The sequence below is a fragment of the Hemicordylus capensis genome, chromosome 15 (assembly GCF_027244095.1).
Source record: "Hemicordylus capensis ecotype Gifberg chromosome 15, rHemCap1.1.pri, whole genome shotgun sequence".
NCBI classification, from domain to species: Eukaryota; Metazoa; Chordata; class Lepidosauria; order Squamata; family Cordylidae; genus Hemicordylus; species Hemicordylus capensis.
The window spans coordinates 9746427-9761981 of record NC_069671.1 but is presented as its reverse complement, the minus strand read 5'-3'; the positions used below and the strand labels follow the sequence as shown (position 1 = coordinate 9761981).

General features: G+C 48.4%; 1 protein-coding gene across 6 annotated transcripts in view; it reads left to right on the top strand.

Annotated features, from left to right (window-relative positions):
• The window catches only part of ADGRD1 (adhesion G protein-coupled receptor D1), a 218311-nt gene that overhangs the window by 29767 nt on the left and 172989 nt on the right, over window positions 1-15555 (top strand). For 5 of the 6 annotated variants that reach the window (XM_053280100.1, XM_053280102.1, XM_053280098.1 and 2 more), the window contains 5 exons: window positions 3383-3538; window positions 7224-7283; window positions 10297-10414; window positions 11511-11621; window positions 14640-14715. In XM_053280100.1, coding sequence (XP_053136075.1) covers window positions 3383-3538; window positions 7224-7283; window positions 10297-10414; window positions 11511-11621; window positions 14640-14715 — 521 coding nt within the window. The remainder of the gene's footprint in view (window positions 1-3382; window positions 3539-7223; window positions 7284-10296; window positions 10415-11510; window positions 11622-14639; window positions 14716-15555) is intronic. The other variant, XM_053280099.1, reaches the window with a different exon arrangement.

Sequence of the window (15555 nt, the reverse complement as noted above, 5' to 3'; positions counted from 1 at the left end):
AGAGCTGGGGAAAACTCCTGCCTGCAACCATGCAGAGCGTCTGCTAGGCAGTGTAGACAATACAGAGCTAGATGGACTCTGTATATGGCAGATCTCTGGGGAAGGACTGTAGCTCAGTGGTAGAGCCTCTGCTGGTTCAGTTACTGGCATCTCCAGATAGGGCTGGGAAAGACTCCTGGAGGAAGCCCTGGCGAGCCTCTGCCAGTCAGTGTAGACCATACTCAGTCGGATGGGGCAATGTTCTGACTCAGGAGAAGACCGCTTCCTACGTAACCTACGTGGTATTTCACTTTCCAGAAATCTTCCCTTGGAAATGAAATTTCCAAGAAATCTTTCTCTGGAAATTGGAAATCTTTCCTTGAAAATTTCCTTGGAGCAGCAAGGTAGAAACCTTCGTGGGGGAAAAGAGAGAGACTTGTGGGTGTTTGAAGCATTGGAGGCAGGGGGGAAACAGGAACGGTGATAGAAAAGGCTGTCACTATGGCGATGACGGGAAAGGAGGTAGGCAGATAGAGGGCAGGTTCGGATGATATTTTCTTCCCTCCTGAACAGCCGAGAGTTTAAAAACGGAAATTAAAACGTTTAGGCTAGTATATGGGCTGCTATAAAGTGGTGGTTCAAACGGACCCCTTCCTGCGATAAAGGAATGCAGCAGAAGGACATCGAGACATCTGGGAGTTCCATCCAAACATATGTGCCCTCAGCGTGTCCCCCTTTTTAATTACATAGACCAGTTTGGGGGAGAAAACATTGTCAAACAGGCCCCGAGAGAGAATGCAGAGGAACATAGGAAGCTGCCGTATACTGAGTCAGACCACTGGTCCATCTAGCTCAGTATTTTCTACACAGACTGGCAGCAGCTTCTCCAAGGTTGCAGGCAGGAGTCTCTCTCAGCACTACCTTGGAGATGCTGCCAGGGAGGGAACTTGGAACCTGCTTCTTCCCAGAGCGGCCCCATCCCCTAAGGGGAATATCTTACAGTTCTCAGAAATGTAGCCTCCCATTCAAATGCAACCAGGGCAGACCCTGTTCAGGAAAATGCTTGCTACCCCAGGACCAGCTCTCCCCCAGGGAGAACTTTCTCCTCCATTGCAGCCAGGGAGAACTTCCAAAGCCAGAATTAAATGCATGGGCTGGCTCTGAGAGAGAGAAAATATTTGAGAGTGGAATTTCGGACCAGAGGAGAAACGTGTGAAACTCGATGAGAAAAGCCTGGAGAGAAGCTTGTGGTAGTTACAGGGGTGTAGCTAGAGGAGAGGGGGCCATGTTTGGACCTCTCCCCGGCTGCCCCTCGGAGTGAGGGAGATAATGAAGAAAATGGGAGGAGTGGAGCTGGGGGGCCTTCAGGAGCTGAGGAGGCGGTCTCCATCTGCTTAATTATAGCTAAACGCCTGGGTAGTTATTATTAAGACTAAATATATATATTAATTACACTGTCAAGTCAAGTCAAGTCACTAGTTATAGACACTGGAAGGATGCTGGGGGCTGAAGAGGGACAGTTGCTCTCCCCGTGCTAAATGTGAGAGCTGCCATTTTGAAAAGGTGCCCCTTGGCCCTGTAACCAGGGGGCGGATTTTCAAAATGGTGTGTCACAAGAAGGCCCTGAGATTGGTCCCCTGTCCCCAGGTGGGGGTGTCACAATCTCAAAAGAAGCACAAGCGGGGCGCAGAGGGGACCCTGGAAAGGACTTTTTGCTGGGCTGAAGAAGGACAGTTGCTCTCCCCCTGCTAAATAGGAAGAGAGCCGCCATTTTGAAAAGGTGCTTCTTGCCCCAGTGAGTGGGGACTGCTTAATAATGCCGAGCTTTGCCCAGGGGGGATTTACTGAGCAGCTCCAGGGGCGTAGCTAGGGGAGAAGGGACCTGTGTTTGCCCCTCAGAGTGAGGGAGATAATGAAGAAAATAGGGTGGGGTGGAGCTGGAGGGCCCACAGGAGCTAGGGCCCCCGGGTGCTTTGGACTCATCCACTCCAATATAGCTGCACCCCTGAGCAAGCAGCTCTCTGCTTTTGAACAAAAGACGTTCTCACAGTCGGTTGCAGAGCAAAAGCGAAGAGAAAGAAAGTGGTTCCCACTACCACCGCTCCGGCCCCAGTGGGATTTTAAAGTCTAAAAACGCAGTCGAAGGGAGGCACCAGCAACAGCCCCTCAGAAGGAATGCCATGTGGGGCTGAACAGAGACAGTGGCTCCCCCCACCTGCTAAATATAAGCTGCCATTTTAAAAAGGTGCCACTTGGCCTAGTGAGTGGGGGTGGGGTGGGAGCTACTTAAGGCTGACCTCCCCCCACAAGGTGGGGGGGGACTCATTTATTATTTATTGCTGTCCACTCTGCTTTTGAACACAAAAAGGTTCTCATAATAGGTTGCATTGCAAAAGTGAAGAGAAAATGGTTCTCTGCCCCCATGAGGCCACCAACTGAGAGAGAGCTGCATGAGAGATACCAGCAACTGTCCAGGGACGGGATGCTATACTTCAGGGGCTTCCCAACCCTATGGTACTCCAGACGTTGCTGAACTACAACTCCCATCATCCCCAGCCAAAATAAATTGTAGCTAGGGATGATGGGAGCTGTAGTCCAGCAACGTCTGACATACCACAGGTCGGGAACCCCTGCTGAATAGGGATGGTTACTCTCCCCCTGCTAAATATAAGAGAGCCTCCATGTGGAAACAGGCCTCTTTGCCCAGTCACTAAGCGGGGTTGAGCAAGGGGGATTTGCTCTTTGCCCATTAGCAAAGGGAGTTCCCAAACTGCATGCCACAAAAGGTCCTAAAGATGGTTCCCTCTCCCAAAGGAGGTCACAGCTTAAAAAGAAACAGAGTAGATGTGGTGATCCTCTTATATTTAGCAGGGGGAGAGCAACTGGCCATATCCAGCCTCAGCACAGCGCCCCTCCAGTGGCTGTTGCTGGTATCTCTGCCTTATGTTTCTTTTTAGATTGTGAGCCCTTTGGGGACAGGGGACCATCTTATTTATGTATTATTTATTTTTTCTATGTAAACCACTTTGAGAACTTTGGTTGAAAGTGGGTATATAAATATTTGTAGTAGCAGCAGCAGCAGCAGTAGATGATGCCAGCAATAGCCACTGGGAGGGATGCTATACTGGGGCCAGATAGGGCCAGTTGCTCTCCCCCGGGGCTAAATATGAGAGCCATTGCTTTACATGATGCTTCTTCGCCCTGACTGCTGAGGTAAAAACTGGTCTTTGAGCATCATTTTTCATTTCTTTCTTCTCTTTGGGGTTCTGCCACAAGAACAGACGCTTGCTTCCCACAACTGCACTGGGTTTTAGCTTTCCCAAAGTCCAGTTTTGAGCAATGCAGCTATTTATTGTACAGAGGAGGACCAGAAGCACCCATCTTGTCTGTGTCAATTTTTCAGCTCTCCACCAGCCCCTACCAGCCCATCATCATTAACCTGACAGAAGAGAGAGGAAACTTCGGCTCCCCCAACGCCATGTTGGACTATCTGGAAAACATCTCCCAGGCCTTGCCCAACGAATCTCTCACAGCAAGCACTGCTTTCAACCTCACGGAGGTACGTTTCCTTCACCTGTCAGCCAATTTGCTGCGGTCATTTCTCAGTTTGCTGAGAGAAAGGGAGTTCATCTCTGAGTCAAGCGAATAGCTCTTGGCAGGGCTGGGGAGGGAGGTGTGTGTGAGGCAATCTTTGTAGGTGAAGAAAATCTAGTCGGGAAAATGGGGAAGAGGTAACAAGATGGCACTGAACGCCTCAGCAGTGGCGCTGTCAAGAGTTGCAGGAATCTTGCAATTCAGCATGGTGGAAATGTAAAGATGGAACAGGAAGTTTTTTTTTAAAAACTCAGTCTAGGTTGGTTGAGACAATATGGCCTGCCAGCTCATGTGGACAGGAAGAGGCATGCCAGGAGTTGGGGATGGAAGAGAGCTGGTCTGGTGGAAGCAAGCATGACTTGTCTCCTTAGCTAAGCAGGGTCTGCCCTGGTTGCATCTGAATGGGAGACTTGATGTGTGAGCTCTGTAAGATATTCCCCTCAGGGGATGGAGCTGCTCTGGGAAGAGCAGAAGGTTCCAAGTTTGTTCCCTGGAAGCATCTCCAAGATAGGGCTGAGAGAGACTCCTGCCTGCAACCTTGGAGAAGCCACTGCCAGCCTGTGAAGACAATACTGAGCTAGATGGGCCAATAGTCTGACTCGGTATATGGCAGCTTCCTATGTATATTCATAGTGGTAGAGCACCTGCTTTGCATGCAGAAGGTCCCAGGTTCAATTCCTGGCATCTCTAGGTAAGGCTAGATGAACCAATGACCCGACTCAGAGGCGCTTCACACGATTGGGGTGAAGCACCGTTAGGGTTAGTGCAGGGAGAGTGGGCTTAGCCCGCTCTCCCCGCACACGGGCAGGGAGCCGGCAGGAGCAGTGGGTATCGGGGGCCAGCTGCCCCCTGAAAGTTCCAGGATGCCCCGTGCAAGTGCAAATTCTGGAGAGACCCCCAGGGCTTGGGATGCTTGTTTTAGCCTCCCGGTGGGGGTCTCCTCATGTGTTGCCACGGCGCGGCGTGGCAGCCCATGATCAACTAAATGGGGTGAGCGGAGTGCTCGCTCTGCTAACCTCATTTAAGGGGTGGGGTAATTTTGGTAATCTGCTGCCAGGAGCTGTGCGACTCCCCTGGCAGCAGACAACTGGGAGAAATCGGGCTGGGCTCCCTTAGCACAATCTCTCCTGGTTGTGGGAATAGTTTCTCAGTATAACACACAGCGATATAATGCAAATAGGGAGGAGAGCTGGTCTTGGGGTAGCAAGCACGAATTGTCCCCTTTGCTAAGCAGGCTCTGCCCTGGTTGCAAAGACTGCAAGATATTCCCCTGGGGGGATGGGGCCGTAGCTCAGAGGTGGAGCATCTGCCTGCTTACATGCAGAAGGCGCCAAGTTCCTTCCCTGGCTGCATCTCCAAGCTAGGGCTGAGAGAAAGACTCCAGCCTGAAACCTTGGAGAAGCCACTGCCTGTCTGTGTAGACGATACTGAGCTAGATGGACCAAGGGTCTGACTCGGTATATGGCAGCCCCCTGTGTTCCTAACTGGACGTTACCCCCTGGCTCCCACTCTGGCAGATCTTCTGCTGACTTCCAGGCAATTTCCCCCCACCCCCCACCTCAGCCCCATCATCTGCCTTTGCTGAATGGCTCTTGTGTGTTGCCCCTTCCTCTTTTCTTTGTGTGTTACGGACTCCATTGTTGAGAGGATTTGTGCTAGCCGGGGGTGGAGGAGTCATTTTTCTGCTAACAAAACTCTGGCACCGGCAGGCAGATGATTCCCCTTTTAGCAGGGCCCGGAAGAATGGTTGTGACAGTCATCAGCTGTGATTTTGACAGCAATTGTGCTGCTAAACCCCTGGGCAATAGCAGTGGAGACACAGTTTATTTGCTCAGACAACAGGAAAGCAAATAGGACATTTGTGCTTTCCCCACTTTCCCGTTTTTAAAATCTGCATCTGTTCTGTGAGTTGAACACAGACTGTCATCTACTGAGTCAATTTACAGAAGCTGCCATTTACTGAGTCAAACCATTTGGCTTAGAGTTGACTGCACTGACTGGCAGCAACGCATCAGGATTTCAAAAGGAGCCCGATCTGAAGAAAGGTACCTAGGAATTTCTGTGTGCAAGGCATGGGCATTGCTAGAGAGCATGGGCCTATAGGAGAGAATTTGAGTCAACCCCTTATTTAGCAGAGAAACTCAGTTGGATGAGAACAGCGAGGAGAACGGAAGACAAGTGTTTAAGGGCTAAAAACAAGTAAAGGTAAAGTGTGCCGTCAGTGTCGACTCCTGATTACCACAGAGTCCTGTGGTTGTCTTTGGTAGAATACAGGAGGGGTTTCCCATTGCCTCCTCCTGCGCAGTATGAGATGATGCCTTTCAGCATCTTCCTATATTGCTGCTCCCCGATATAGATGTTTCCCATAGTCTGGGAAACATACCAGCGGGGATTCGAACCGGCAACCTCTGGCTTGATAATCAAAACAAGTACAGGTTTATTTTAAGAAGTTACAAAGCCTTCTCCCTGTACTAGATACCTCATGGTTGGAGGAAGAGGAAGGATCAGAGAGAAGAAGGGAGTGTCCTAAGAGACAACCTACCAATCATAAGCGAGCAGAGAACAAGAAATGAGAGAGAACAAGGGGGCAGTCCTACACTCTACTTCAATGCCTATGGAGTCACATCTCCAACAGGGTCCTCCAGGAGCCCAAAGTGGGGCACAATATATTTTCTATAAAAATGCAAATTAAAAAACACACCACAAGTAAAAATCTAGCATTTCAGGGATAAAGGTTCCAGATCATCCTGCTATGCTAGTTTTCCACTTACAGGAAGGGTTGTTTAAAAAAAAAATGCAAGAGAGCATTAAAATGTGCTTTCCCACAATTGCATCCTTACTACAACCTCAGGATTCTGCCATCTCATCCTCCTGCATGTTGCCTCTTTTAGCATAATATCTTTGCAGACTTGTTAGAGGCTGGCTGCAAAGCACTGGAAAAAAACAAAACAAAACAAAAATCCACTGCATATTGTGGAACAGGCTATCCTTTTGCTACTATCAGTAGCAGAAATCAGCCAATTGTTTGCCTAATAAAACTTTGGAATGGGAAAGCACTCAATATGAACTGTTCCAGAGAACTGCATCCCCTTTCCTGTTGTAGAGATCGTCAATGAGAGGAATATATATCAGTTATATATTCTTAAAAATTTGATATCTATTTCATTTGCTGAACTTGCCTATAAATGTAATCTACGCAAAATGACTTTGCCTGATCAACAACGGGTTACACTTCCTAGTGTACACACACACACAACACACACACACACACACACACACACACCCATCTGGTAATAGTTTTTAATTATACTATAACCTTGTTTAGATTCTGGGTATTTGCAGCAATTTCAATCATTTTCACAATATTTCAGTGTGGGGCTCACTGTCTTGAGCAGCATACATGAATGAGAATGTAATCAGAATTTATTGTCATGTTAGCACCAACAAATACCCCATTTCTTTAAAATATTACCATACAAGATCTAAGCATCAGGCAAGGATGTTTCTCTGTGATATGCATGAATACATGTCTATTATTTGAGACTGAATATACAGGGAGGACGCCTATGGGAGTTCTGCCTTAAATGTGGTTTCCTGTGGGGAGGGGAACAGCAGTGTGATGAAATAATCTGGCTGTTATTTATTCATAGGCATTCTTTAAAACCTTGGAAGGTGTTCTTTCCCTATCCAGCTGGGCTAACTCAACGCAGGTAATGCCTAAGGGCCTAAATACATTTTACATACAAACCCATGTAGCAGAACCCTGATATCTATTTACTTTTATTCTAGAAAAAGCAACATGAGAAAGGAGCCATTTTTGCGGGGGTGGGGAGGGTACTCAATCCTTTCCCTGTCCACCACTTTTATCTGCTCCAGATCACCGCACTTTGCTGGGTTCCCCTCCGTGCGAACATGGGTTTACTTTTGCAGTAGGGGTGTGCATGGAACCGGCTGGTCCAGCTCGGTTCAGGTCTGAACTGGTGTCATGACTCAGACCTCTGACTCAGAAGAGGAACAGGAGGACTCGGTTGGTAGTGAGGGCTCAGAGGCACAGCAACAGGATTTGACAGAGAGACCAGAATCTGGAGCTGAGGAATTGGAACAGCTGCCAGACATGAGGGCTGAGGAGCAGGCTGATCAGGAGGAGGCTGGGATTTCACCTGTCTTGAGAAGACGTCTCAAGAGGAAGGCTCAGTGGGAGACACGCAGGTGCAGGATATCACAAGAGAGGAAGTAGAAGTGCTGACTCAGGAAAGCCTGATTGGCTGCCGGTTTTCTTGAGCCATATATTAAGCAGTCTGTGACTTGCACAGATGCTGTTAGCAGCTTTTGCTTACCGCAGATCGTGTTTCTATTTAGAATTCCTCAACTTTTCGAGTTCCAGTTTGCCCTTGTTCTGTTCTTTCCTGCTCTGTGTTTCTTGTTCCGTTAATTCCTTGCTCTGGTGTCCTTTGTTCTATTCATTCCTTGCTCTGTTGTTTTCTTTTTAGTTATTACTCAGTTATCGTGGGGGGGGGGTACCTAGTTTAGTTCAGAGGACTTGATTCGTTTACTACTATTTTTCTTTGTGGGTCTTTCATTTTCTTTCGTGCAGCTTTGCTGCTACTTTCTGTTTAACTCACAGAGGGAGAGCTGAAGGGGATGTAAATCCTGTTGGGTTAGCCAAGCTAACAGATTTACGACAACTGGACCCAAACTGGGCTGGGCCAGTTTGGTCCAGCACCCCCTCAAACACCCGCTCCGGCCCAGTCCGGTCTGGGTGTGTGTGTTCACGAGTGTTTTTTTAATTTAATTTTTAAAATCTTACTCCCTCTGGGGGAGTTGTCTGAGGTGGGGTGTGTGTCTGTGGAGGTTCCCCCTCCCCCCGCCGGCCTCCCTTACTTCAGAAAACAGCCGGTTCTTCGGCCAGTTTTCAGCCTTTCCCCCTTGGCACACCGGCCATTTGGGAGGCTGCTGCACCTGCCCAATAGACCTCTGCATGGCCTGGGTCATGTCAGGTTCAACGTCGAACCTGTTTGCACATCCCAGCTTTGCCGGTGATATGAAAGTTCTGCATCTTTGATCAATGCAGTTAGTTTGCTTGGTTAATGCATATCCCGCCACCTTTCTGCGTAATTGTGCATCCAAGGTGACTGAGAATGGAAACACATTAAAATGAAGTCGAATACGTCAGAATACAATTAGCGGCAGACTAAAACCACATCTTAAACAGACAATATTTTTTAAAAACCTTTGCTGGAATAAAATAGTCATGACTGATCTCCTAAAAACATGCAGGGACAGATGTGCTTTCCTGAAAACATGCAGGGACAGATGTGCTTTCCTGAAAACATGCAGGGACAGATGTATTTTCTTTCTTGTATGTCTTGTACAAGACAGGCAAAGAAAAAAAGGTGATCAGTGACAAGTTCTTCAGCACTCTGGACAGGACCCAGGGAACAGACAAGTTGTTCTCAAAGAGCCATAGCTCTGAATGGCCTTTGTATCCTTCCTGGCCCCTAATAACCCACCCAGGCTTTATTATTTTGACTGAGCCTTAAAGGGGCTGAGGAATGAACTTTAAAGCACTCTCAGACCCAGAGGCAAGTAGCCCATCGTTTCTCCGTGAGTTTCCATTTGGTGTGTGGTGTACAGCAGAGAAGAGGCAGGCACCAGGGAGTGTGGGGACCTTGGCAGGAAGAGGCCTAATTCCTCAGAAGAATCTGGCTTAGGAGATACAGCTTCTAAATGGGGATCTTGAACTCCAGGATCTTGAACTCTGTAGTCAAGCTCAGACAAGGTGTCAGGATCTGGGTTGAACTCACCAGGTCCAATTCATTATAGGGAGGAGGGCTGGTCTATAGGGAGGAGAGCTGGTCTTGTGACAGCAAGCATGAAACTGTCCCCTTTTCTCAGCATGGTCTGCCCTGGTTTGCATTTGAATGGGAGACTACATGTGGAAAATATTCCCCTTATGGGATGTGGCCGCTCTTGGAAGAGCAACTGCATGTTTGTATGCAGAAGGTTCCAGTTCCCTCCCTAGCATCTCCAAGATAGGGCTGAGAGTCCGGCTGATGGAAGGAGGGTGGGTAGAGCTGGGCAAGTGGGGGCATGCGCGTATGCTCATGAGCATGTGTGCCTGAGTGGGGAGGCCACCTGTGTTCACTATGTGAACATGGGCCCACTCTCCCCTCACTATGCCCCTGGAAGCTGCAGATTCTGGTCTCACTCCTCATTATGAGCAATGCCATTAGATGAAGAGTGGCCTACTCATTGACGTCATTTACACAATCAAAAACTGTGTCCTGCCTGGATTTGGGAGCTCTGTGTGCTCCCAGTTTTTGGTTGTGTGGAAGCAAGGGAGGAGGAGAACCTGAGTAGAAGTGATTGTGTGGAAGCAAGATGGGAGGAAAAACTACCCAGGTTTACCTCCTACTTTGTTTCCTCCTACCAAGCACTTCTACCCAGCTTTTCCTCCTACCTTGCTTCCACACAACCAAAAATTGGGAGCATACACAGCTCCCAAACCTGGGAGTTTTTGATTGTGTGAATGACCTCAGTGTTTGCATAGACTGCTCTTTGGCCTGCTGGATCAGCCATTTGCCTCTGGGCCACCATTCTCTGACTCTCTTAACAGACGAGTTCATTTCTCAGGCCTGGGCTCTGCTTTGGCAATGAGATTCGCTCGGCGACTCCACATCCTCATCACTGTGGCTTTCTTTCTTTCTTTGCTTTTGCTTCCAGAAAGTGGACATCACAGGAGATTTAGTTGAAATGATTGACACCATGATGCTGCACGTGGCCCGCAATCTGAAAGGAGGCCCGTCGGCAATCACTGTCCAAGGGACCTCATCAGTGGCAGGTGAAGTTTACTTTGCATACACGGCACCTGTCTCGAAACCAGAGTCTGGATAATCTCAAAGTGGCATGCCTGCATCTGCAGCTTTTCACTTGCTGACAGGGAAAAGGAAGCTTACAGTAGCCTGTCAATCCTCTTCCTTTTAATCGGGGGTGGGGGGAAGATATCTGTCACAAAAGAGTTTATGCAGTTCAGACAGGAAAGGAACAAAATAAGATCAGCCCCCTTTGGCTCAACACATTATGTTTCCAAAACAGGGTTTTTAATTAATTTATTTATTTTTGGTCCTGTGTTGTAAATGGTGGTTGCAATTATCACTTGAAGGCCTGGCTCTCTGAGCAATTATCACTTGATGACCTGATTCCCAGAAGCATCTGCCATGCGTTGGCCAAGGCGGTTGTGCCCCCATGTGTCTGAACGGAGCCAGAGAGAACAAAGAAAGGGCAATACCTTTCACTTTTGCTTGCTTGGCTTCTTCGTGTGGGGTTGCAGATGTTGCAAAATGGTAGACAAATGCCCCCTATTTTGTTCTTTCTGACTCATCAAATCTCCAACTTCCCCCCTCCGTTTTCTCCAAGGAAATCAAGATTGGTAGCAGGTATTAAAAGAGTTTCTAAAACCTTTGGGTTCTAGAAACTCGTTGAAGTAGTATATTCCATTAAAGGGGGGGAAAAACCTTTGGCTTTCAGGGAAAGTTATGGGTGTGGCAGCTCCAACTGAGCTCCAAAACAAGACGACATCCAATGGCCCATGATGTGTTTGTGCCATGGGGGCATGAGGTGTGGTCCGTCAAGTCTGAGATACTGTATTGGCCGACAAAATCATAACCATGGAAGCACAATTGAGTCGGGTCTTCCACGCGCCAAGCCACTACCTGCATAGAATGGTGACTGCTGCACCAGACTGCGTAGACTAGTGGCAACAGCGAAAGCTGGAGATTAGCGTTACAGGAATGTTCCAGAAGAATTTGGTAATGTGCCTCTGAGCATATGAGGAGCGCCATTATTTCAGCAGGCAACACTCCCCCATGCTTCTGTAATATGACTGGTGGCAGGTCTTGGTTTCCGGGTTGTTGCTGAACATTTGCCTTATTACGCAGATTACTCTGTGGCCAAGGTGCCTCCTCAGCAGATGAATGTGCCTCACTACCGCTTCCCAATGCAAGGACAGAGTTATATTTCCATCCCTGGAGAAGCCTTCCAGTTCAAAGGTCAGTGAAATATGTACCTGAGGGAAAGTATGAGAGGTGGGGGGTGAGAGCAGGAAGAGGACTGCAAGGTTAAGGCAAAGTGAATTGAGTTGATTTATTTAGGAACCTAGGGGCCTGCTTTCTACTGAGTCCCTCTAGCTCAGCATGGTCTACTCAGACTGGCAGCGGCTTCTCCAAGATCACAGGCAGGATTCTCTCTCAGCCCTCTCTTGGAGATGCCAGAGAAGGAACTCAGAACCTTCTGCATGCATCTGCTCTCCCCAGAGCGGGCCCCATCCCCTAAAGGAAATATCTGACAACGCTCACGTTCTCAACGTGTAGTCACCCATTCAAATGCAAACCAGGGCAGAGCCTGCTTAGCAAAAGGAACGCTTCATGCTTGCTAGTACCACAAGACCAGCTCTCTTCCCCATTTAATGGAGCTGGTGACCCATATTTTAGTCACAAGCATTTCCCACCTGATTCGCCGGTGTGTATGACTCGGTGGTGGTGGTGGTGGTGTGGTGTGGTGTGGTGTGGTGGTTTGATGGGTTGTTGTTGTTGTTGTTGTTGTGTTAGGGTTAGGGAACGCGGAAGCAGCCTTCTCTCCACGGCCTGTGTTGGAGAGGTGGGAGGCACAGGCAGGAATGCGGAGCTGTGCAGAGGAATTTAGGAGGAAGGTTACATCATGGAGCTAAGTCGGGCTTAGTCTTTGAGCCAAAGGCAATACCGGCCCGCCGAGGCCTCCTGACTCTCCTCTGCAGTTCCTGCCTCATTCAGAGGACTTCCACATGTCGGCTGTAAAGGAAGAATTGCTCCTTATAGAGTCACTGAAGGACTCGTAATACACTTCATGAGCTTTGAACAGGAATAGCTAGATGACACACTTAAATTAATCCGAGGGGGTAGCTGTGTTTGTTACTGCCAAAACATCTCGGAGAGACCACATTACTCCTTTACTGATGGAGCTACACTGGCTGCCAATAGGTTTCCGTACAAAATACAAAGTGCTATTTATAACTTATAAAGCCCTAAACGGCTAAGGCCCTGGGTATCTAAGAGAGTGTCTTCTTCCCTACGAGCCCCACCGCTCACTGAGGTCATCTGAGGGGGTCTGTCTCCAGTTACTGCCAACTCGTTTGGTGGCTACACAGAGACGGGTCTTCTCGGTCGCTGCCCCGAGACTGTGGAATGCGCTCCCTGCTGAGATACGATCCTCCCCATCTCTGGCAATTTTCAAAAAAACACCTGAAAACCCATCTTTTTAACCAAGCTTTCTCAGCTTCCTAAATTTTTTAGGTTTTAATCTCTGGTTTATTTTTAGATTTTTAAATTGTTTTAAGTTTTTGTAAATGTTTTTAACTTGTTTTATGCTATTGTTAACTGCCTAGAGATGAAAGTTTGGGGCAGTGTACAAGATAGATAGATAGAAAGTTAGAAGCAAGCTTTGGATGCTTAGGAACATAAGAAGCTGTCTTATACTGAGTCAGACCCTTGGTCCATCTAGCTCAGTATTGCCTACACAGACTGGCAGCAGCATCTGCAAGGTTATAGGCAGGAGTCTCTCTCACTTCTATCTGGAGATGCCAGCGGGGCGGGGGGACTGGGAACCTTCTGCATGCAAGCAGGCAGGTGCTTTTCCCAGAGCACCCCATCCCTGCTCTGGGGGTCATCCCCTACAGAGATGACCCCCAGATCACCTTACAGCTTAAGGTGATCACATGTTGTCTCCCATTCAAATGCAAACCAAGGCAGACCCTGCTTAGCAAAGGGGACAATTCCTGCTCACTACCACAAGGCCAGCTCTCCTCCCCATGGTTCTTGATATCCTCTTTTTGAACCGCTTTGGGTTCCAGGAGAGAATTGTGGAATAATCGCATTTTACAAGAAAAATAGCCACAAGTCCTGTGCCATTTAAAAGAACGTTTGGTCTTTAGAGTTCCACAACTCTTTGCCGTTTATCTTTCATTCCCTCTCTCTTTGGAACCCTGGGCACTAAAACTTGGTGGGGAGTATCCAGATTACCAGATAATTCCCAGCATCCTTATCTGGTGGCTGTAGGCCACCTCCAGCCTCAGAGGCAAGATGCCTCTACATATTAGCTTCAGGGGAGCAACAGCAGGAGAGAGGGTGTATCCTCACCTCTTGCCCGTGGGCTTCTCAGGTGTCTGATGGGCTCTTGTGTGAAACAGGGTGCTGGACTTGTGGTAGCAAGCATGAATTGTTCCCTTTGCTAAGCAGGGTCTGTCCTGGTTTGCATCTGGATGGGAGACTATACGTGTGAGCATGTTAAGATATTGCCCTCAGGTGGTGGGGCCACTCTGGAAAGAGCATCTGCATGCTTGCATGAAAAAGGTCCCAAGTTCCTTCCCTGGCATCTTCAGTATAGGGCTGGGAGACACCCTGCCTGCAACCTTGGAGAAGCCGCTGCCAATCTGTGTAGACAATACTAAGCTAGCTGGATGAACAGCCTGACTTGGTATAAGCCATCTTCCCATGTTCCTGTGATTAGTTGGGCCTTGAGCCTGATCCAGCAGGGCTGTTCTTATGTCCATATCCTTGAAAAACTACAGTTCCCTGAATTCTTTGGGGGAGCCACCATGGCAGTTAAAGAGGTATAAAACAGATGTAAATCTGATGCACAGCTGTGCCTTTTAAACATTATGTTTATGAAGGTAGGCAGGAAATACCTCTGTTGAGCTGAGTTTCTCTTTCCACTGTAGCTTGCTTATGGTGTCACACCCCCAGGTGATTTTTACAAGAGATGATTTAATAATTTAGCAGCATAGCTTCCTTACATTATCACAGACGTGAGAAGTTCATGCTGCCTCCTGTTCTGAGAGCCCTTTCCTATAACGGCTGGAAGGGCTTTTAGTTTCTTTAGGAGAGCAAGCAGGAAGCCCATTAGCGTTGAAGTGGGAAAGGCTGGCAGAAGCCAAGACTGTTAGTTTACAAAGGGGCTTTAAATTGCAGTCTCTCTCCCTTTTGCTCTCAGTACTCTAACCCTGGCATCTAAAAACATGCCTTCTTCCCCCACAGCCTGGATTACCATCGTGGGACTTCTTTACCATACCATGCACCAGTATTTCATTAGTATCAAACCGATGGAAACCAAGTAAGTTTCTTAAAAATGTGGCATACAAAGGCTGCCTCACAGAGTCAGGCCATTGCGCTGGCTATTTCAGTGCGGTCTGCTCTGACAGGCAGCAGCTCTCTGGAATCTGCTGCCTTATCTGCTCCGTTGACATTAGAATTAGCCCTATGTGTATGGGAAAGGTGCAGGAAGGGTGTTCGCTTTCCCTGCAATATTTGGTGTGGTCCATCAAGCTGTTCAACCAACGTTTTACCTAGGTACAGTAAAAGGCCACGGGTGAACCCTTTTACCCAGCTATGGGTCGTGTGTATGCTGGGGCTGCAGGTAACCCATGCAGACACAGAGCTGGGTGCCTAGAATGTCTGACTCACAGGAGGCATTCTGCACAGTGCACTGCATTGTGGGATATCTGGAGGACGGCATGCATTTTTCCAGCCTCTAGAATGCCGTATCCCTTGTGGCAGTGCCGGTTGTGTGGGTGCATGAACTGGGATCGCTGCTGGATTGTCTGGGCAGAAGGTAGGTTCCATCCCACCTTCCCCTTGCCCTCCCTCCCTCCCTGGCCCAGCAAAAGGTCGTGTGAATGACCTTAGTCTTCTTTAGTGCCTTGCCCTATATGACCCAACCCGGTCTTTAAGATCTTCTTCGGAGGCCCTGGTCCAAATGCCCTGCCAAGGTGGCTACTAGGGAGAGGGCTTTTTTGGTGGTGGCACCCTGTCTGTGGAATAGCCTCCTCAGCGAGGCTTGCCTGATGTCATCACTTTGTCCTTTTAGATGCCAGGTGAAGGGAGGAGAGCTGGTCTTGTGGTAGCAAGCATGACTTGTCCCCATGACTTGCAAGTAGGGTCTGCCCTGGTTGCA